The following is a 23,233-nucleotide window of genomic DNA, read 5'->3' on the forward strand; positions in this document are numbered from 1 at the left end:
GCTTCGTTCAGCCATCCCTATGGGAAAACTGAATGGCGAAATAATACCGTTTTGGGACAAACGCCAAAAATAAGGTCTGAGGTTAAACACAAGTTTAGGAGAGTTTATACGTTTTGTTCTATGATATAGTATCAGTCAGTTAACATTACTTTAGCGAATTATGAAGCCTTAGTTTTTTTTATTTTTATGACATAAATTCGTCAAAACTCTCAAAGTGACATTAGCTGAGGAAGATGATCTCATAGAATAACATGTTCGAAGCCCGTATTTACCATACTTTATTTTCGGAGTTAATCCAAAAACACCATTCATTTTCTCCATAGGCTTTTATAGAACGAACCATGGCGGATTATAGTGCATACAAAAATACGCCATTACTATTTCTGTCTGCGCAGGTGTCTCGTCGCAGGTGCCTGTCCCGTGCGGACCTTCAACACTGGGTTTTCACCGAACTCCGTCTTCTTTTCTTGTTCTCCTCAAGTAGGCTTGCCTAAATTATTTGATTTAATATTTTTTTATTATTTCTAAAACATTAACCATGTTTTTTTCAGACGTGTCAAAACTTTGGGTTGTTGTTTGCTTAAAGAGAAGCCAGCTGGTTGAAAACGATGCGTGAGGCATCAAATTATGCCTGTTGAATAGGCACAATTGGAGAGGAGGGTAGGTCTATGTTTTTTCGTCACCGTTGGTTACTATGAGTGACTGGGAAAATATGTCTGTGATGGAAAACATAAGGAAAGAAAGAGGACAGTTTATATCGATTCGCTGTCTTAACCAGGATAAACAACAACTGTACAAGCTGAGCGTTGTTGTTATTCATCAGCTAAACGGATTGTCGAGTATGGCAGGTGTTCACATATGACAGCAAATTATAGTGACTAAGTTAGTTGATCTTTCTCTTGTGAAATAAAACGGGGGCTGGTCGGGAACTTCTGATTGTCAGAATTCCCATCCCTCTTCAACACCATGGACGTCGTCGACTACAGAAGCGAGTTAAGGATGTCAGCCAGAGAAGTCAAAGCCTTCCTAGGCGCGGACATATTCACGGCTGTCGGGGACAGGAATAAGGATGATGTTGAATATAGATTTGTGGATGTCATGCTGTTTGGTGGGGCCCCTTGGGGGTTCACTCTGAGAGGGGGCCTGGAGCACCGAGAACCACTGCTCATAACCAAGGTATATCTATCTATCTTATCTATCTATCTATGATGATGATGATTAGGATGAAGACAAATACAGAGAACCGTATTGACTTAACTTTAGCCACACTAGTTAACAACGTGCAAATTAACAGCAATGTGCAAATTAACAACAATAACAAGTACCATAGATCAATCATGCAAATAAAAACAATATAAATATATGTATTTCTCCACTGTCACAGATGGGTTTTACCTTTCCTGTTTCCCCTGATATGAAAATAAGGCTGTGTGGAGATTAAACACTGGAACATCGCTGAAGTTTCCTGTTTGGTTAACTGTGTGTGTTTCATCAAACACTGACATGTTTTCTCAGTCCATAGATAGTTGGGGCTGTCCCCACACCTTTTATGCCTTTGGTATGTTGCACATTTTCACCTTTAAACTTCTGCCCTGCTCAATGTCTTGAGCACATCTCCTCTAGCCACCACTAGTTTTGTTCTATGTGTGTTTGGGTGGGGGGGCTGCGGCTGTCTTCCATACTCATCACAGCAGTGCCAGGAACCAGTGGGGAATGCAGAAGTGAAGATAAGGTGTGTTTGGCAGACCAGGATTGGCTCAGTCAGTGCTGCTCTCCAACAGAATGAGGAAACAGTTTATCAGTTTCCATTCTCCTCCCCTCTCCTGTACTCCTGTATGTGTAGAGAATAAGTGATGGAATGTGCAACAAGTCTGCTCCAACCGTTCTCAAGTTGCTTATGGTTAAATTTTTTATCAGAGCTCTCAGGTTGCCACAGTATAATTGTTCCAGTGCAGGCTGGACACAATGGACTGAGCACAGATCCATGGTCACTGGCCACCATCTCTTACAGGGATTGGGTTTACTCCATATTGCTTGTGTTCTCCAGCTGTTCGTCACATTCAGAAGCTACAGAAAATAACAATCCATCTTGTTCATTTTAGATTTATAGAATTTACAAAATCATACATCTCACAGTACTTTGTAACTTGCTCCATTTGCTTGTCAGTAGTAGACTAGTCCCCCTCTGAACGTTGAGACGGGGCTGGATAGAGGGGATTTGGAAGGGTGGATATGATGGGACCATTTTTAATGAAGTTGACTCAATGCCAGCATGGCAGGGTTGAAGAGAAGGTCCTGTCAACAGTCTGTGGATGGAATGTGATATTCTTCTAAACCGATGAACTATGGAAAGTGAACTGTTATTAAAATATACTTCACTAATGAGAAATTAAGTCTAACATGTTATTTTATCCACGTCACTATCAGACAGCATCCCTGGACTGTGCCCCTTTTCCCCTGCCAACACTATCTGTGTGCAATTGTTTTCTTATACTCTTCACTTCAGAAATGTTACCAGTCACAAAATCTCAAAATTTGCCCCAGTATGTTATAACTGTTTTATTAAGGATGAATAAACTACTTATAAACACCTTTAATTAAACATTCCTGGTGTGTGATTCAGGTGGAGGAGGGCAGCAAGGCGGCGACAGTCAGCCTGCAGGTGGGAGATGAGATCGTCAACATCAACACAGTTCCCATCAGTGGATCCAGACAGGAGGCCGTCTGTCTGGTCAAGAGCTCCCACAAGACCCTCGCCCTGGTCGTCAGAAGGTGGGCTATGAGCTGCAACTAAATTGCCGTTACACCTAGGCACAATAGATTTCTATTTAATTGAATATGACAGACGTTGAATAAGAGTACAATACAAGATGTCTCAATGGGCACTATCATAGAGTGATTGCTGGGTACCATCTCTCCCATTGTGCTGAGAAGTGCCCTGTGTTTAAAACAGTATATACATCCCACTTACGGATATGAATTAATATATTGTTTTATCTTAAACTGACACACCAATACCAAATTCAGCACACAAGAGTTGGGCATATCAGGAAGTGTTTTTTGTACAAATTACTTTCACTCTGGACTCATGTGTCTGCAAAGTGTCAAACAAGCTAACCTTAACCCACAAAGACACTATCTTGGAAACGAGGAGTCCTGTGTACTGTAGTCGGTGCATTCAGAAAGGGCATTTCAGAACCAGCTGGGGGTGTATCATTTCAACACACTTTGACCTGCTGGGATGATACATAAAGCAGTTGTAATTGGTGTTGCGGACAAGATGCAGTCACACATTGACCTTTGTTGGGGTTTGTTAACAATATTTTATGTACAGTACCAGTCAAACATTTAGACACACCTACTCATTCCAGGGTTTTCCTTTATTTTTGCTATTTTCTACATTGTAGAGTAATAGTGAAGACATCAACACTATGACATAACACACATGGAATAATGTAGTAACCAAAAAAGTGTTAAACAAATCTAAATATATTTTATATTTGAGATTCTTCAAAGTAGCCAAGCTTTGCCTTGATGACAGCTTGGCACACTCTCAACCAGGTTGATGAGGAATGCTTTTCCAAAAGTCTTCAAGGAGTTCCTTGTTGGCTGCTTTTCCTTCACTCTGCGGTCCAACTCATCCCAAACCATCTCAATTGGGTTGAGGTTGGGTGATTGTGGAGGCCAGGTCATCTGATACAGCACTCCATCACCATCCTTCTTGGTCAAATAGCTCTTACACAGCCTGGAGGTGTGGTTTTTTGGTCATTGTCCTGTTGAAAAACAAATAATTTGGACTTAGTGGGACTCACTAAAAATCAACTTTTGACTGGTACTGTATGTGTGAAGATAATGTGTATGGTCACAGGGACTATATATTGGTGCAACTCTAACCACTGACATGCATATACAGTACTGTCATTATACTAGACACGTGTCATTTAAAGAATATTGCTTGGTCATAAAGTACAGTATATCTTAGTTTGAACTGGAAGAGTGGAATGCTAACCGATCATTACTTAACCACAAAGGGCAAGGCCACAGCTTGTTATGGTTACACTAGGACTAGGTGCGAACTTCTGTCTTTGTAAAAAAAAAAAACTCTTTCATCCGTGATATCTACTATGCTTAGTAAAGCAGTGTGAAGTATTTATTTTTATTTTTACAGATATCTACCCAACAGGGACTGGATGCAGTACATGGCTTATATTATGTGAGCAAAATAACCCCTTCACACAACAGTGAGAGAAAGCCAGTGTAGAGAACATTGAAGACTGCCCTATAGGGAAAGTCTCTTTAACCAGTAATGACGTCATTCATTAGCAAATTCATTAGCAAGAGTGGGGTGCAGGGATGCCAATTTAGCAATTTTGTTGCTAGATTTAGCAACTTTTCAGACTATCCTGGCAACGTTTTTGTCAAACAGCAACTAGCAACAAATTTAGCTACTTTTAAAATTGTATTTTGAACTTTTAGCAACTTTTGAAAAGTGACTCAAACGCTAAAATGCACGCATTTTCCCTTCTAAATGACACAAAAACGATTTTCTCTGTCACACACTCAGTCACAACACACGTGCCTGGCTGCAAAAGTGCATTGTGAGTGACGTCAGCAGCAGGCGTTCAGCTCGTGCACAGGCAACAGCAATTTCAGTAAATTGCAAATCATTGTTGCCTGACTGCAGCAGCACGGATTCTACGAGCAAAACCCAATGAATGTAGTTGGTCACGAATGTTTGATCTTGAACAGAACTTGCAACATCAATCAACATGTCTCAATCAAAAGTGTACAGCCAGAAGTACAGAAAAGAGTGGGAATCTGTATCTGAACAAATGTCAAATCATATTTTTCGCCGAGATGGCCAGCCAATTTGAGTAACGTTGTTGTGTATTCTACGTAATGGCGCAATTTGACGTTATCACGCAACGACATCGCAACGTCATTTAGCAAAAAATCAACCTGCCTCTAGCAATTTACCCTGAAAATGTGTTGGCTACACTGGTGGGGTGGCCGTCAGAGCCCTATTCTCTCACACAGTCAATAAACGGAGGCAGAATAGATCGTTTTTGGAATAGATATTGATTTAAGCGATAGAGTTCAGTTTTGGTGGCAATCTGCTTTGAAATCAGCATATTTTTCATTATGGTTTCTCAAACAAAGTACCAGAGAGTAGTGAATTGACGTTAGCTTCAGCTGTAAGCTAGAAAGGGAAGTTAGCCTACAAAGCTGGAAGCTACTGGTATCTTCCTGCATAGTAAAGTGTTGTAGCCTGTATGGAGATTGTTTTGTGAACAGTTTCAACATTTTTACATTCAGTGTCACATTATTCAAGTGTGTTAGCTCCCCACTCATGCTGCATAGAAGTTAACAGCCCAGGACTCACAGTGCAGGTTGTGGAGCAGACACGGTGTGCTCGCGCTATAAAGGCGGAAACATTCGGTAGAGTTCGTGCTTATATTATGACGACATTTTGTGTCATTTTGGACTTCAGCAAGTCATTGTTTAGGCTGTTCAGGCACACCGCATTTTTTTCTGGAGGCAAGCCGAAGTTCAGAGCTGAGTCTACGCCCCTTCGTCGGCGTTTGGTCAACTGTAGGGATTCTTCAATAGTCTTTGTTGTTATTCAATGAGAGATGACTCGTTTTCATGCCCATTTTTTCACAGAAAAATACTTAGTTAGAGGTAAAATTGCGCGACTAAGCTCTTTTGGGGGGGAAAAACATCAAATTAAAGACAGATTTCTTGAGTTAGATTAATTGAATGTATTACTGGCTACGCCGTCTCAAAATGGACAAACAGTACTTAAGGGAGTATGCGAGCACACTCGTTCGTTTTGGCAGCGCGGATAGACAGACTTGATTCGTGAGACACATTTGACAAAGGTACAGAAAATAAAAAATTCTAGTACCAAACCGTTTTTCATGCTCTAATGTCGAAAAAGTACAGAACTTTTGGTATACAGTGCAACACTAATATCTAGTTCCTTGGAGTGTATATTTACACTAGAAAAGCCAGACTTACGGCCCCAGTGTTGTGGTTTTTCTCATGCTCCTCTGGCTGGCTGTCTGGGTTTGTGTCCCAAATGGCAGCCTATTCTATAGTGCAATACTTTTCACGAGGGCCTATAGGGCTCTGGTCAAAAGTAGTGCACTGTATATGGAATAGGGTGCCATTTGGAATCCAACTAGGTTGTATACAGCAGAAATATACTGCCCATGTCATGACTTAGGCAGGGGGGCTGCATGTCCTGTAGAGACTGACTGGGCCTCTCTGCTCATTGGCTGAGGAAGACAATGGACCCATTGTCCAGACTTCTCTCTGTGTGTCACAGCTGTTATTTCAGGTTAGATAATAACTCTTAAATGGCACAGAGGAGTATCTGGGGAGTAGGGGGTGAGGGTAGGGGCAAGAGCGAGATATGCCAAGTTTCGAAACATGGAGGACCTTTAGCCCACTTTACCTCGGCTCTCTGTCATCATCAGACATCACTCTGTCCAGAGACACCCATCGGCTCTGTTTCCCTTATGCTTCTTACACTTTTAAATCCCATTGACAGACCCTTAAACTTTCAGCGCCGACTGCCCCACTACAGGTCAAACACTTCCTCATTATGACTCATTCATTACTCAGGAATGTTACCCTTTCAATGCCAAATGACAAGGTTTTCTGAGATGACTTGGCAATTGAAGGTAAACATCAATTTAAGCACAATAATTATGTTACTTGCGCACATCTCAAGCGCTATAGCGCCATTTGAGACTGTCCTCTAGTTTATCAGTCGGCCACAGACGTGTGATACACTAGCTAGCCCATCACACCATTAGAGAAGGGACCACGGAACAAAAGGGGAACCATTTTCCATGTGAGTGCACCCTGTCAATCACACAAAGAGGGCCAGTTAGGGTCATTGTTTGGGGAGCCAGGACCAACCAGCGCTCTCTCCCAGGGGCTTTGTCTGAATTCCAGGGTCCTGGCTGGTTGGTCTAGCTGCCTGGCTGTGGCTGTGTCGTTGGCTGTCCCTGACGTAGATAGACCCAGAGACAGCTGGTGGTGGTGGTAGGGGACCGTCACCACTCAACCGGCAGGGCCCCTGTGTGTGTGAAAGGAATTGTGTGTGAATAGACCATGGCCAAACTGCCAACCCGTTGCGTTTTGGCACCACCAGTAACTAGCTAATGACCGTATGCTGGTCTAAAAGGCATGCAGAGTATTCTTAGGTGAATTCTTTGTGAACCCCCCTGTGGATTTTAGACTTTAACTCTCTCTCACACACAGTGAATTGAATGGGGGGCCAATGATGGATCAACCCTGATTTGATTTAGGCATCCAGTATTGATTATCCTCAATCAGACGTTCACACCTCTGTGTTGTATTCTGCTGTTAATGTCATTTAATATTTCCGGACTCTGGTCTTCCACACTCCCTGCTGCTAACCAGAACAAACAACTGCAGAAAACATGGGATAAGTAGAAGAGGCACAACAACATGCCATCTAGTGGATGAAGTTGCTTTTTTATATGTAATATATATATATATTTATATGATTTTTAACAAGTTTTATATGTACTATAAGCCTAGTGAATTCATGTAACTCAAAGTGCTCTATGAAAATCAGAATGGTTTTTATATGTAGTTGAATTTCTCTTTGGGGTTTTTGTGTTCTTATAAACGTGTTTCTTCTCTGTTCAAGTGTGTTATAGGCCACTCTTGAGGCACGTACTTGCATAAAACGGATTAAAAAAAAATAATTGAACGTGAATCCAATGAAATATGTTAGTAGTTTAGTGTAAACTCATGCCTCATGACATCGTACAAGGTCCCTGCTGACTGGCTCCAGCGTCTTAATGCCTGAATCCTATTACAACCTGTAAAGCCACAGGCATGAACTCACTCCGCTTAGAGAGAGGGCAAAGTAGTAAACACTGTTAAAAAAAATATTTTTGAAAAGGTGGGAATTGACTGATTGTACCAGGTAAAATCTTATGCAAATCCTATATGAACCAGTGTAAAATTATATGCTTTATTTCTGGTGTAGACTCCATAGTTTGTGGAGTATCTGGATAGATGGTCTTTTACTGTATTAACTCTTTTAATGTGTTGTAGATTTAGCCTCCCCCCGCTTGGTGTGGAAAGTGGAACGTTCCATGTTGCCTAGGTGAGTTGACATTGCTAGTTGGGATAGGTTGTCTCACTAGAGCTCATTGTTTTCATCATCTCTGCTTTGGGAAGGCAGTGTAGTCAAATGAGGACAGCCAGGCTCTGGGGGTGGTTGCTGTTTTATCTCCCTTGATATGCCTGGATTGAGAGGGTAGGAATAGGACGTCACTGAAGACATCATTTCAGGTATGCTTTTCTCTGTTATTCACTTTAATGGTAAGAGTTATCTAGAAGTAAGACTCACAGGACAAGGAGGACACAAACTATCTGCTGTAAAGCTCATCTTTTAGGAGTCTTAGTTTTTCAAAAATCGTCATTTTTGCACAATGACAATTGTCTATATTGCTTTATTATAGCTATGTCACACACTAGCTTTGTCCTCCATCCATGATAAGATTTGAAAACCGGGTTGCTGACAGCCAAAATAAAACAAGCACATCTTTCCAACTTTTCCTCCAACTTTTAATTGAATTGGGCTATGTGGTTAAATGGTCCTTTAGGAGGCATTGTATAGTCAACTTAAACATGTGAGGAGGGAGAAGAAGATCCTATAGTGTTTACTCTGTCAGGCAGGGAGTCGCCCATCCTCAGGCAAAGCCCTGGATTAACACTGAACCATTAACATGACAGTGAGGGCCTCTCTACTCTCCCCTCTACCTCCACTCCCACACAAAGACAAACTGTTCTACTCTAGAGTAAGCATTTGCTCTGAGACAGACGCTTTACATTTTTGGGGTGACTTTATCAGATCTGTGTTAGGACTTATTAGGCCATCAGTTTATTGTTCCAGATGTCTTTGTAGAATGAGGGTAAAGAGGACTGACCGTCGTTCCTCTGCCACATACTATACCCACTTATTTTACAGACTGGTATCTGAACCCTGTAGGAACAGAACGGCATGTAACGTGGGTGTGGAGCCTGATGCTGAGGTCTCCTCTCTGTAACCAGCTGATAAGCCCAGCTGTGATTACGCTTGCACTTTCTATTGTGTTGCTTGTTTCATTCAGCCCCCATTTAAAAAACCAGGCAGTGGGGCTCAGCGGGCCGAGCCATAGCAGGGCACACTGCCTGATTCTGTTTGGGTTGGTTCTTCTGTCCAGCGAGGTGGTGATTCAACAGTTCTACGTCCTTATTAGAGTCACTGGTTTTTCGCTGGTTATCTGAGCCAGTCGAAAAATAGCTCTTCTCTTAGAAATGTTTACTGTTATTTTAAACTGGGATTGATTGTGTCTAGGGACTTGCAGTGTTTGGTTTACATACATCAACCGCCAACCCCCTCGCCATTCTGGAATGTAATGGTGGAATATCTGTCAATGACGCTTGTTCTTCGACTGCAGGACTAAATAATCTCTACGGGTGCCTTTTTCTTTTCCCTCTGTATCGAGTTGCTGTGTTTTCCACCATGACTGATATCATTCAGATAGTGAAGTCAAGTAGTTAGTTATCTTGGCCTTGTCTTTCTGCCGTCAAGGTCATTACGGTGTTCACTAACGAGAGAGCGTACTATTAGTTGTTTTTCTGTATTCTTCTCTCCATTGTCAGCTGACCTATGACTCCGTTAATTAAGTGGAGATCTCGGTCTCGTTGCTACGATACGGCATACTTCCCAACTCCAACTGTGTGTTGTGCATTGGTTGGTTGCCAATTGCCTGTTTTGTAATGCTGTCATCAAATCAGCTTGACAGATTCCTCTGGAATGGGAGCTGTTTAAAACAAATCTTTATGTCCAAGCTAACTGCAATTAATGTCCAAGCTAACTGCAACGTGCCAGGATTCACTGTGTGACTATCGAGTGTGTGTGTGTGCTGACTGACGATGCGAGCAATCTTACTTTTTAAACTCCATGCGAGTTGTTAATGGGCTGTGAGCCAATGAGAGAGCCCTATAGACTGATCTAAAGCAAGGACACTGGGCATGACAATAACCCAGACCCCTCCCCTCCCGAGGTAAATCCCCACAATCCCCTAGGAAATCTCCTATTATATACAACACTGGGAGCAAACACACTTGTTGGAGCCACACCAAGATGGAGTGTCAGTCAATTTGTGTGTGTAAAGAGTATGGCAGAAGAGCTCTCTGTCTCTGTTTGAGATCTCTGTGATTGGACTGATGCAGCAGAAGTTATGGATGTGGAGGATTCCTTTGCACAGATAGCTCCTTTGCCAAAGAAGCTGTAAAATCTGACCAGGGTCTGTAGAAGTGCCTTGTCAATCATTGAAGTGTCTCAAAGGAATGCACTGCGTAGAAAGGCTCTGAGGAGAGGAGCAGTCATTTTCAGCCTGCTTTATCAGTGCTCTCTGAGGCACTGTTATTTGCTGAAAGAGAACTTGACAACAAAAGAGTGCATCTGAAATGCCACAGCGTGATTGATAATTCTTTGGTAAGTTTTCTTTGATTTCTTCTTAAGCTCATTGGACTTCCCTCTCTTTCATCCGTCTCCCTACCTAATGCTCTGTCAACTCCACGCCGAGCGACTTAAAATTTAGTTTCAATAAATCTCTTCTTTCAGTTTGAAATGCTAATTCCCTCCATGTGTATTTTTGAAGCTTTCTTCTAGATTTATTCTGTTTTTTATCTAAGCCTACAGTCTAGGTTACGCGTTTCACACTTGCTGCCCGCATAGCCTAGATATTCACACCCAATTGGGTCAGTTTCGCTACTGTTGGTTTTTGAATGTCATTTTCACTGAAACCGGAGGAGGATTTTCAAAAACTAGCCCCAACGTCTCCTCCTCCTCCCCTCTGAGTAGCTGTGGCAGTTCAGCTGTAACCCTGACAATAAGGACTCCTGACTAGAATACTATTTGCATTTCTATTGTGAGCTCTGTTAGGGTTCTGTTAGGGCAGCGTACCACTCTCAGGACCACTGACTGACTGGAGGGAAGGAGGTAGTGAGTGCGTGTCGGTGTGCGTGCGTGCCTACGTGGTCCGTCTTTGACGCTCTCTTTCTTTATGCTTCTTATTGAGGAGAGCTTCTCAGGTTGCCCTCTGCCTCCCTCCCATAAATTAGCTTGACTCCATGAACCAAGTGTGTGAGCTTTTGGAAGATTGCCAACGTTGATGTCCCACTTTAGACTGTGCTCCTTTGGGGCTGACTGCAAAGCAAAATACATCTTCACATTCCTTTGGCCCCCATGATGGAATGTAGGAGTCTTGTATCGTAGATCAGAGAGGTTAAGGATTTGAGTGGGTGGGCCTTACGCTTATACAGTATCTGTAGTCCACAATATGTTGCTCTTGTCTAGTCCATTCTGGTCGTTCCAACTGGGTGTGGGTCACAGGGTGAATTAAAACTGAAAATGCCCTGTTGGACCATACATGGGTTGAAATACTATTTGATATCATTTCACATTCTTTATCTGTGCTTGACTGAACTTTCCTGATGCAATGGAACCAATATAATAGTTGTAAAAGTGCAAATGCCACCCATCTGGCACTCCAGGCAGGCTAAAGCAAAAACTAAATGTATTTGAAATATTTCAAATGGTATTTGAACCCAGGTTTGTGTTGAACAGACGCCAGCTTGCACATAGTGTGAAACCACTGATCTCATCTTTCTAATTGATTCAAAGGCTAAGCCCCCGCCTACACCATGCTGTTTACACTCAAGGGATCTCTCTCTGTCTGTCGCCGTACAGCCATATGGCAGTGGGTTGACCACTAGACAGACCATGTTAAAGGTCATTTCTATTCTGTCTCAGTGTTGTTCTTCTAAATAACAGATATTTCTCACAGATTTCTACTGCAATGGTGGTTTCTTCTCGCGTTTTGAGGACTGATTCATCAAACGTCTTAAGAGTTGACCAAATGAACTACTAATTATTAAGGTCTGTCACCCATGTTACATACCATTCAATGAATATAAAGCATAAGTCTCTTATTGGCCAGAAGGGGATGCACAGTTCTCATTGGTCAGTCACTGACATTATACTGAGGATCTTCAGTACTTTGTAGCTCAGTTGGAAAACCAGTATGGAAAAAAAAAAGTGTGCTCACTATTGTAAGTCGCTCTAGATAAGAGCCTCTGCTAAATTACTAAAATGTTAAATGATATTGACTAGGGATTTGTTTTAGGATTTTGACAATATTGTATGTTGTTCCTCCTCTGCTGCATGCCCAGGAAAATGAAAATGGTGGATATTGCCTCACAGACCACCATGCCATCAGAATCAGAAACTGACAAACATGTGGCCAGGAACTTTCTCACCAAGATATTACGAAGTTCTATGAGGTATTGTGGAATAGCAACCTCCTCCAGTACACTGGCAAACCCAAACCAATCCTTCAGTGGTCCCTTGTGACCTTCAATGTTTGAACCCAATCCCATTCTGTTGTTGATGTCACCCATTGCATCCCAGCTTCCTACATTAGGTGGCGTAGAGTACTGTAGTTGTCTGTGGTGCTTGTCTATGTGTCAGGTTTGTTCGGTGAAAGCTTCACATTGTATCTCATCTGTCCAGGTCTATATTTCATTGTTTTGGTTCATATCTTCTACACAATGAACGTAAAACAACAACTTTTCAACATCAGATTTTTTTTTTTTTGTAGTAGTAGTTTCTTTTTTTTTTTTCTCCTGATGCCATATTTTTGTTACCTCTCTCCGACATGCATTTCAGGAAGAACCGCTTCAAGGGGTGAGACTGAAATGAGAAAGAATTGTTTGTCTGTTACCTTCTGTTTTTAATTGCATTTCAATAACATGCTTTCCTTAACCTTCTCTCTGTAGGAGGAATGAACCAGTCTCCCGTCCCCATTCATGGCACTCCTCCAAGTTTACAGAAGACCACCCCGAACCCACAGAGAGTCACAACGAGCCTCCACCTGCACCCCCACCTGTGTGGCAGGTCAAACATGAAGTCAGGTGAGCTGCTGGAAGAATCTATGACCTCCTCCTAGTGTCATTGTTACTCAGACACTGCCCGTTAGGGTCATCACAGTTCATAGAGAATTTGTCTGAGTGACATTCAGAGAGTTTATGGTTACTCCATCTCGTCAGAGGTAGGGGCAGCCATTATTCTCATGGGGTTCTCATCTCCGGTCATTATATACAAAAATGTAAAAGTAGGTCAGTTATCAAAGAACAAAACACAGAATAAATGGCTAATAATACCTAATATAAATCTAATTTAGCTACTGCTAACCAGATTATCAACACAATGTCTTGTTTTATTTCTAGTGCATCCACAAAAGACCTTTCCAGCTGCGGGGACCACGACTCGAATCTACGCCAGTTATCCAGCCAGTTCAGCTCCGTGGGGAATATGGAGAGAGTAGAGCGCCCCTCACACCCCTTCCAACCAGGATGCCTCTCCCCCAGCAGGTACCACCGCAGCGCTGAGCCTCTCTCTGGGGGTGGAGGGTCTGGTGGGAAGAGAGAATCGGCCTTCAGTTGCCTCTCCTCCACCAGCCCTCCCCCGGAGCCTGCTCTGGCCCTCGCCAACACTGACACTGCTGCAACTGAGAGCAGCATGTTCCATAAGGGGGTCCAGACTCAGACCAGTGGGGATGGAAGGCCGGGTGAGCAGCGCCACAGCCGGTACCTCCAGCGGCCCCAAGGGGACGGAGGCTCGGAGAGCCCCAGGACAGTCCCAGAGGAGCAGCCTGGCTCCCGCTACTCCAGTTCAGGCTCTGGCAGATCGCACATAGGCCCTGTGTGGCATGTCCCAGAGAGGAGGAGGGTAGCAGCGCCCCCCTCTCCTCCTCCTCCTCCCCTGCGCAGTGACAGCTTTGCTGTCACCAAGGTGTACCCTGCCTACACAGAGGGGCCTGGAGCTCCACCACACGGGCAGATGAAGGCCCAGGACAGGTTGGCAGAGGCCCCAGAGAACAGCAGCTACAGAGGCCGGGGCAACCATATCTCTCACGATGAGAACGGTGTAGACCCTAGGTGCAGTTACAACCCTCCACCGTGCAAGAAAGACTTCTTCCACCCAAACATAGCAGCAGGAGCACCTGACTACAACCACAACCAGCTCAGCAACCCAAACAAACTGTCCTCTGTGTCTAGCCAGGACGTGAGACAGAGTCAGTCTCCCTTCACTTGCCTGCCCAACCACCAGCGGCAGTATAGCGACGAAAGCACTTTCTACCTGCAGACCAGATCCGCCCCACATCCACCGAAGCCGCAGAGCGTCGGTAGCTACTACCACAGCCTCCAGGAGCTCCCTACCAACTGCACTAACAGCAGGAACCACGTGAGGTCCTCCACCACGTCCCTGTCCACCTCGACCATCGACCAGAACTATGACTGCGGAGGACACATCCGGTACTACTGCATCACAACCAAGCAGCCAGCCCAGCCAGAGACTCATGTTAGACAGAGCAAATCAGAGGTCTGGAGATCTGACATGGAGCTAGCTAAGGGCTCCAACGACAGGGGCTCCACAAGTTCCTCCCACAAGACCAACAAGGTCAAGTATCCTCCTAATCCTCAGCCTGCTTACACCAACAGCAAGGAGCGGAACGGAAATTTCCAACCGGCCAATGTTCTGCTTTACGGCCACACCGCCTCTAATTCCCTATCCTCATCTGCTAAACCTACCACTGAGGAGAATGAGAGGAAGAGTGAGGGCCAGAGACCTACAGAGGCCCAGCTTAGAAGTTCTTACTCTCCCAGTCCGCCCAAGGACCACAAGGTGGCACCACTGAGAGAAGACCCTTGGGTCTCTCAGGAGAACCATAAGATCTCTTCTCAAAAGACACCCATGCTCCACAGTCTGGCTCAGGAGAGTAGAAGCCTAGCCCAGGAGATTAGGAGCCCAATGCTTCATTCTCTAGCCCAGGAGAGTAAGAGCCTGGTGGAGAACAATCACCCTGCTACGGCACAACCACCACCATCCAACGGCGGGGGAGAAGCCAACCACGCCCTACAGGAGGCTTTAACGGACAACACGGCAACGGGCAAACTGGCGAGACGCAGCGACCGATACGCCACCACCCTCCGCAACGAGATCCAGCTAAAGAGGGCCCAGCTGCAGAAAAGCCGGAGTGCTGCCACCCTGACCTGCCCCAGCGAGACGGAGGAGCCAGAGGAAGAGGAGACAGACCCGGGGGGGTGGAAGTCCACCTCCTCCACCTCCTCTGATGGCTCCTTTTCCACGTCCTACAAGGACCACCTCAAAGAGGCGCAGGCGAGGGTCCTCCAGGCCACGTCCTTTAGGAGGAGAGACCTAGAACCTCCCGGGTCAGGGTCGGAGGCTCCGTTAACCAAACCCAACTCACACATAGTCTCCCGCATTGGCAGCCGCAAGCGTTTCCCTCTGAACAAGAGGGTCCACTCGTTCTCCGAGCCAGACAAGATCAACAAGCTCGGAGTGGAGGGTGAGGGAGAACATCCTGTTGGAACAGCACGGTCATTTATAGACCGGCGGAAGTTCTTTGAAATGGCTGCTAAACCTTCCTTCTGCAGACCCATCTCAACCATCCACAAGTCAGGCCAGCAGAGCTCCAGCACCACCTCTGGCACTTTGGAGCGCGGAGAGGGCAAGGCCAGAGGGAGAGCCCACTCAGGCGAAACTGAGGAGGGCTGGAGGCCAGGCCTTGCCAATGAGACTTCCAGTGACCACCACCCAGACCCCCTCAGCCCCGCAGGCAGACAGGCCCTACTGGAGCAGCAGAGGCTGGGGACCTTCGCTGAGTACCAGGTCACCTGGAACATGCAGAGGAAGGCTTCAGACACAAAGCCCCAGGGGAGGTACCACTCTGCTGACAACATCCTGGACCAGGGTACAGAGGAGACACCTGTCTGTGTCCATGAGAGGTCCAGATCGTCTCCCTCACAAGACTTCCACACACAGGTGAGCGTTTCCATCAAATGGTTCTTAGTGTAGCGGTAGTGAAGGGATCTGCGTGACTTCCTTTGACATTAGCACAGACATGCATGAGTTTGTTTTATAGATATCAAAGTCCATGTTGTCTAAACATTAAACCAGCTGGCCAGAGTGCTGTTTTAAAAGAAGGTTATATTGTGCCAGCTATATTAAGGCAATTCAGTGTGTTCTTCATTTTCTTTCAGAAGATCCCTATGCCATGGAGAGAGACTGTTGAAAACCCGTATCTGGATCACAGACGGGACCAGCAAGGAGGCAGTTACACCGCCAGGTGAGCATTCCACATTATTCACAGTTTCTGTGCTCAGATCGGTTATAACCTATCCACCTGTTGTTGGAACACATTTCAAGGTGATAGTTACCTGTTGGCGGTGCAGTAACGCACACCCGCATGTACATGAGTGTGTACTACAGTTTAATACCAATAGCAGTTTGAATTAGGGCAGGTGGGGAGCATGCCAGTTCAGCCCAGGTGTAGTTATTAGGGTTTGGGAGGTCAAGCTACAGCTAAAAGTGTTAGCCTGAAACAGGATTGGTTATCACAGTCAACTCAGGTCTCCGGTTATAAACACACTCGCTGCATCCTGGGTGTTATTACAGAGATTCGTTTTTAATTCAAAAAAAAAATGTAAATATTTTTTTCCACAGTATGTGCTGGATTTGTGAAAATAAAAATGAATAAATCAATTCAGAAAGGACTCTGCTCCTCATTTCAGTTGAATATGTACTTAGTGTGAGTATGTCGATGTCTTATAGTTTCCTCTTCTGTTTGGCAGAGGGCAGAGCGAGAGCAGAGGGCAGCCAGCCCAGCTCCACCACTTCCCACAGCCTCCACAACCGTCTATTCCAAGACTGACCGACACAGAGCCACACAGCAGCAGAGACGTGGCCACCCCCGCCCCCCTCCCTCTCCCCTCCGAACACAGATACAAACGTGACTCTGCGAACCCCGCCCACAACCTCCCCGCTCTCCCCCCGTACCCCTCCAATCACACCCACAGCTCTGTGTCTGAGCAACCACTACCACCTCCAACGCCCGCTCCCAAGCCCCAGAATACAGGCCTCATCATCATGCCACATTGTCCTCTCCTAGGCCTGGAAACCTCCTCAACCACATCCTCCTCCTACGGACTGTCTCCCCAGGAATTCCTGCCTGGCCCTTGCACCCATCAGGCTGAACCATCATCCAGCAGCAGCTGCTCCTCCCATGGCACAGAGCTGGATCCTGCACCAAACCAAGCCTGCTCCTTGGGCTCCACCCAGCTCCCCTCTCCCTCCCCTCGGAGAACCGCTGGACTGCGCACGGAGGAGGGAGCAGCTGATTCAACACTAGAGCCGCCACCCTCCCCCTCTTCCCACTCTCCTTTTTTCTCCTACCAGCCTGCCAGTCTGACGGTTCCCTCCTCAGGTGGGACTAGTTCTCCCTCTCCTCATTTTGCTCCACAGAGGTTGACGGACCAGCCCCCTGTCTCTGTGTCTATGCAGGATGAAGCCCAGAGCAGGTAAGCGCTAAGCAGCTTAACTGGCGTTCTTATGCCCGTCTCCTCAGCTCCCCCTCAAACTACTGTACAGCCTTACGTAACTAACTGGGGATTGTTGTCCTGTGTTGTGTTGCTTTACTTACAGTAAGCCTTGTCCGAGCCAGCACGGCCCCTAGTTGCAGGAGCCTATTTCCTGATTCTGTAGCGTGAGGCAGCTCGATTTGAAGTCTTGTTTCTTTATCGTAGTAGCAGCACATTGATAGAGGAGGCCATGGAAGATTGTTTGGAATTACATGGTGTGATGTGCCACAGACCAGAATGCAATGGTTTAGTTTTCCTATGATCCATTTCCCAATGATTTGGTTTCAGCTGCTCAGCATTGGGGCTCATGTAGTATTTTTGCCACAGTAGCCAGTACATTAACATTAAGCCTGGAGACAGAAGGCTGTAATTTTATTTGGTCATATGATTGACTGACTGCATGACCTTTCAGTCGACGGCGCCGTTCCATCCCTCTAATTATCATTGACTCAACCTGTCCACTGTCAGACAGTAACATGGACTGTAAGCTTGTATATGGTAGATGTGGTTAATGTGACTCACTCCTGACATAAAATCCTATTTCAGTTTCAGTAAACTGAGCTGTAAAGTAGACTAAAGGTTAAAGAATGTGTTCATAACATTATTTGTGTCATTTTTATGTGACAACATTCCACACATTTTTCTCACAATACATTGGTTAACTGTAAGTTATGACTAGCTACTGTTTTCTCTATACAGGCCAGAGAACAGGACCAACGCTGTGATGGAGATGAGCAGTGTAGGGAAGAAGGTCCCTGTTAAAATCGTCCATGCTGAGAGCACCACAGAGAGGGAGAGCCGCCAGTACCTGCTGCACAGCGAGAAAAATAGGGCCCCTGGAGTTTCCGAGGGGCCCGACCTTCCCCCGCCCCTACCGACCAGCCTGCCCTCCCCTGAGCCGCAGCCCTACTCCCTGTTCCGTGCCTACACCCCCTACACACGCCATGGGCCCCAGAGTCCCCCCAGGGACCCAACCCTCACTGTAGCCCCAGAAGAGGCCCTGTCCCCTGGGCAGTCTCAGACAAACGGCCCCTCCGGTACCTCCACCATGGGTCCCCAGCAGCCTCAGAAGAGTAACTCAGACGAGGATGTGAAGAGAGAGGAGCTGGCCAGAGACATCATGGACAAGGATAAGTCCCTGGTGGACATCTTGGACCAGAGTAAGATGAAGACCACCATGGATCTGATGGAGGGGATCTTCCCCCAGGGGGAGCAGATCTTGGATGGGGGGCACCAGAGGAGGAAAGTCTCCCCCAAACAGGGATTGCCGCCCAGGGGAATGGATGACCGGTGAGCTGACTGGGAATGGGATCTGCCTGTCCAGAATTATAACATTTATGAACAAATGAACTGGGCATTTACTGGTAGTCATAACATAATCTAGATAATCACACATCGTTTTTTGTGTTGTTTACGTTTTTATTAGACTGACTTCCTCTCCCACTTCAGAGGTATTTGTTCAGATGAGTTAAAAAAGCACATTATGGGGTGTTAATGTTTCTTCCCATTGAGAGGATGAGTAGAGGGAAATGTATTCATGACAAAAACACATTAGTCCAATTATAAACACTGATCAACCCATAGACTGTGGCTGTCTTAACATGGATGCCCCCTGTTGGCAATATATTGAATCACAGACTACAACTGAATACAATGGAGGGGCATAAACCTTCCATTTTACCTGCAATTTGAACCGGCCTCTCTGCGATCTTAGAAGTGTAGGAGTTGCTCTGGCCCATCGATACTGAGCGATCACCTCCTGCATTTCACGTGACATCCTATTGCCTGCTTTCTTCTCAATAGTATTGCACTACATAGGGAATATACAGTACTAATAACCAGAATTAAAAACCAGGTAGTTTGGGTCCTGGATGCTGACTGGCTAAAACAGCATTCCAGATGTGTGTGCGTATCAGATAATAATGACGCAAAACAACTTATATTTATGTTGGTAACCGGTTTATAATAGCAATAAGGCATCTCTGGAGTATATGGCCAATATACCACGGCTAACGGCTGTATCCAGGCACTCCGCTTCGTGCTGTGCTTAAGAACAGCCCTTATATTGGCCATATACACACATCCTTGGGCCTTATTGGTTAAAGAACCCTCTGCTTTCCCTTCCAGGAGAGAGGAGGAGGGCATGTCTGCTGCCACAGGGTCCCTGGTGACCAGCTCCTCTTACTACAGCACATCTGCCCCCAAGGCTGAGCTGCTCAACAAGATGAAGGACATGCAGGAGGACGAGCTGGAGGAGCTGGAGCAAGACTCGGAGGACGAACTGGACATCAACCTGGCCAGCAAGAAGGTACAGAGACACAGCGTAGTATACTGACCCTTTAAAACCACTTTCTCCAACCCTGTTCCTGGAGAACTAGCCTCCTGTAGGTTTTTGCTCCAACCCTGTTCCTGGAGAACTAGCCTCCTGTAGGTTTTTGCTCCAACCTTGTTCCTGGCGAGCTAGCCTCCTGTAGGTTTTTGCTCCAACCCTGTTCCTGGAGAGCTAGCCTCCTGTAGGTTTTTGCTCCAACCCTATTCCTGGAGAGCTAGCCTCCTGTAGGTTTTTGCTCCAACCCTGTTCCTGGAGAACTAGCCTCCTGTAGGTTTTTGCTCCAACCCTGTTCCTGGAGAGCTACCCTCCTGTAGGTTTTTGCTCCAACCCTGTTCCTGGAGAGCTACCCTCCTGTAGGTTTTTGCTCCAACCCTGTTCCTGGAGAGCTACCCTCCTGTAGGTTTTTGCTCCAACCCTGTTCCTGGAGAGCTACCCTCCTGTAGGTTTTTGCTCCAACCCTGTTCCTGGAGAGCTACCCTCCTGTAGGTTTTTGCGCCAACCCCCGTTGTAACTAACCTGATTCAGCTCATCAACAAGCTAATTATGGAATCGGGTTCGCTAGATTAGGGTTGGAGTAGGAACTTACAGGATGGTGTCTCTCCAGGAACAAGGTTGAAGAGCCCTACTCTAAAACAACACATTTCACTGCACCCATCTGGTGTATGTAACAATGAAACATTGTTATTATTTATTATTACTGACTGTTTCATGCCATATCTATCACTGATCATCAATCCAGCTCCCGGAGAGTCACAGGACTGCAGCTTCTCCCCAAGTTCAGCGTCGTCATACCCGATTCCACTGATCTTCAACACTTTGATTAGCTGCATGTGGTTCACTGCTGAGCCAAGACAAAAACCTGCCGTTCTGCAGCTCTCCGGGATTAAGGAATAGTTCCTCAAGTACGATTCAGTTTGTGAAATGGCTCTCTCCAATGTCATCCCCTTGTCTGTCCCTGTCTTTCTCCCCACAGCAAGAGCTGATTGACAGCCTGGGTAAGAAGCTGCAGGTGCTACGCGAGGCCAGGGAGAGCCTTCAAGAGGATGTCCACGACAACAACTCTCTGGGGGACGAGGTGGAGGCCGTGGTGCAGAAGGTCTGCAAGCCCAACGAGCTGGACAAGTTCAGGATGTTCGTGGGAGATCTGGACAAGGTGGTCAGTTTGCTGCTGTCCCTGTCTGGCCGACTGGCCAGGGTGGAGAACGCTCTCAACAGTCTGGAGGAAGACACTACACCAGAAGAGAAGGTAGGGGCTAGGGTGGAAGTTAAGTCACTCCCCGCGCTGCTTGTGAGGCAGGATTAGATGGTTAACACTCGTCCTCATTAGCTCAGAGCTATAGTGGTATTACACACCAGACTAAAGGGATGTTTGCATTTACCAACTTACAATATTCATGTTCAACATTAATTGATGTGTGTACTGTAAATGAATCAGGAAGGTTTTCGACTGCTTCCATCACAACTGCTTCCCTGCATTTGTTAGTATCCCTCTTACTGATCTGCACCCTCTGTTTGCCCTCTCTCTCTCAGCGTACCCTGTCAGAGAAGAGGAAGTTGTTGATCAGACAACACGAAGACGCCAAAGAGCTCAAGGAGAACCTTGACCGGCGGGAGCGCCTGGTTTACAGCATCATGGCTGCTCACCTCAGCCACGAGAGCCTGGCAGACTACCAGCACTTTGTCAAGATGAAGTCAGCCCTCATCATCGAGCAGCGCAAGCTGGAAGACAAGATAAAACTGGGAGAGGAGCAGCTGAAATGTCTGCTGGATAGTTTATTGTTGGAGCAAAGGCTGCTGTTCTGACGATGCTTAGTGCAATCCGAGATGCTTGGGACGTCCCTAACCCCAACCCTTACCCTGACCTTAACCCTCACCTAACCTTTACCTTTCAACTTCAATAGGGTGACATCAGAGTTGGGACGTTCCAAGGATCTCGTTTAGACTTTTCCTTCTGACAATGGCCACACAGAGGTGATGTGGTGTACTGACACAGACTGGCCACTAGAGAGCCTCAGAGAGGCGCTGTTGGATTTGGATATGATGGATTTTCCGTGTGCTTTCTGTTGTAGTTGACTGACTTCTTGAAGCCTGTTACATTTCAGGTCCACAGTACAGACAGGAGCTGTTTTTCTGTGCTGAAGAAACACCCTGTTTCTGGATTTAAAGTAGCTCCTTCGAAGAAATTCATTAAGATCGATGAAACTTGCTTTGCTAAATGTGTTTGGTTCAGGGATGTTGGTGAGGCCTCATGGTGAGGGCTATGCTCTCAAATGATTCTCAAGACGAGGCGGAGCGTCTCCGTTTAATATAATGCGTGATGGAACATGTTTTTTTTTTTTAGTAATTTATTGTAGCCTTTTAAATATTTACAGGTGACTTGACATTTCAGGTAAACTCACCCATAAACCTACGTTCTAGTTAATTACTATACAAATGATACATATTCTCATTGTGAAGTATAGGTTTTATATTTAGATCATTAACAGGGTTTTTCCTCAATGGGACAGTGCTGGTTTGGGTCAGAATTCTAAAGTTATTTTCATATTTGCCCAACAGTACATATCATACTACACACACCACTAATAGCTACAACACAGATGTGTATGTTTTCAACCAATGTTGTTCTTAGCCCCCACTACCCATTCATTAGTATGGTATTTCTTGACAATGTTTATTTTATACTCATGTGCTGGGTCTTTTTTTATTTAATCCAAAAGTATAAAAAGGTAATTTAAACATTTGAAATCCGTTGTGAGCAGCAGGTACAGAGGCGAGCCGGGAACCGGAGGATTGCCCATTCGAGCCCCGGGTCCGGCAAGAAAAAATCTGTCAGGAAGTGAGCTGGCAACCGGAGGGTTCCTGGTATCAAATCCTAGATGCCATTGCATGCCATTGTGCCCTTGAGCAAGGCACTTCACCCCCCCCCCCCCCCACACACACACACACACAACAACAGGTGCCCAGTGTGTCAGACCCCGGCCCCTCTCCAAAACATGTATGTGTATTTTGAATGGCAGTTTCTTTCTTTTGGAAGAGTTGGGTTAAAAGCAGAAGGTGCGATTTGACCAACAAAGGGATCTTAAAATCAAATATTGAATTAGCACTTTATCGTCCCAGAATTCCCCTGTTTAGGGACCCATCTCAACCTGACGTTGTGCCTGGGCGTCTGCCACTGTGAACACTAAAGGATTTGTATGTCCATGCTTTGTATAACCATACATACATACATGCATTGTACTCTCACATCAATTTGAAGACAATAAACATTATGACTCTTGACGGTCTTGGTATTTGTGACCTTATTACCCAACTGGCCAGTGGCCGTAACGACAATGACTAAGCTAAGAAATGGCA

At 45.7% G+C, this 23,233-nt stretch overlaps 1 protein-coding gene across 7 annotated transcripts; it reads left to right on the forward strand.

The window, feature by feature from the left end:
• Nucleotides 1-38: 38 nt before the first annotated feature.
• shroom2b (shroom family member 2b) lies at nucleotides 39-23,158 on the forward strand. 7 transcript variants are annotated; one of them, XM_036952351.1, is made up of 12 exons: nucleotides 8,190-8,343; nucleotides 11,892-11,983; nucleotides 12,277-12,387; nucleotides 12,773-12,790; nucleotides 12,883-13,017; nucleotides 13,333-15,952; nucleotides 16,171-16,256; nucleotides 16,762-17,487; nucleotides 18,247-18,837; nucleotides 19,675-19,855; nucleotides 20,853-21,125; nucleotides 21,410-23,158. In XM_036952351.1, exons 3-12 carry the CDS (start codon nucleotides 12,281-12,283, stop codon nucleotides 21,680-21,682), a joined length of 5,010 nt encoding a protein of 1,669 aa, XP_036808246.1. In that variant the 5' UTR covers nucleotides 8,190-8,343; nucleotides 11,892-11,983; nucleotides 12,277-12,280; the 3' UTR covers nucleotides 21,683-23,158. The 7 variants fall into 7 exon arrangements, with proteins under 7 accessions (XP_021427060.2, XP_021427059.2, XP_021427067.2 ...); XM_021571389.2 differs by lacking the exon at nucleotides 8,190-8,343 and adding an exon at nucleotides 10,060-10,537; XM_036952352.1 differs by lacking the exons at nucleotides 8,190-8,343; nucleotides 12,773-12,790 and adding an exon at nucleotides 10,062-10,537.
• Nucleotides 23,159-23,233: the final 75 nt, after the last annotated feature.

Source organism: Oncorhynchus mykiss, chromosome 18 (assembly GCF_013265735.2).
Source record: "Oncorhynchus mykiss isolate Arlee chromosome 18, USDA_OmykA_1.1, whole genome shotgun sequence".
Taxonomy (NCBI): Eukaryota; Metazoa; Chordata; class Actinopteri; order Salmoniformes; family Salmonidae; genus Oncorhynchus; species Oncorhynchus mykiss.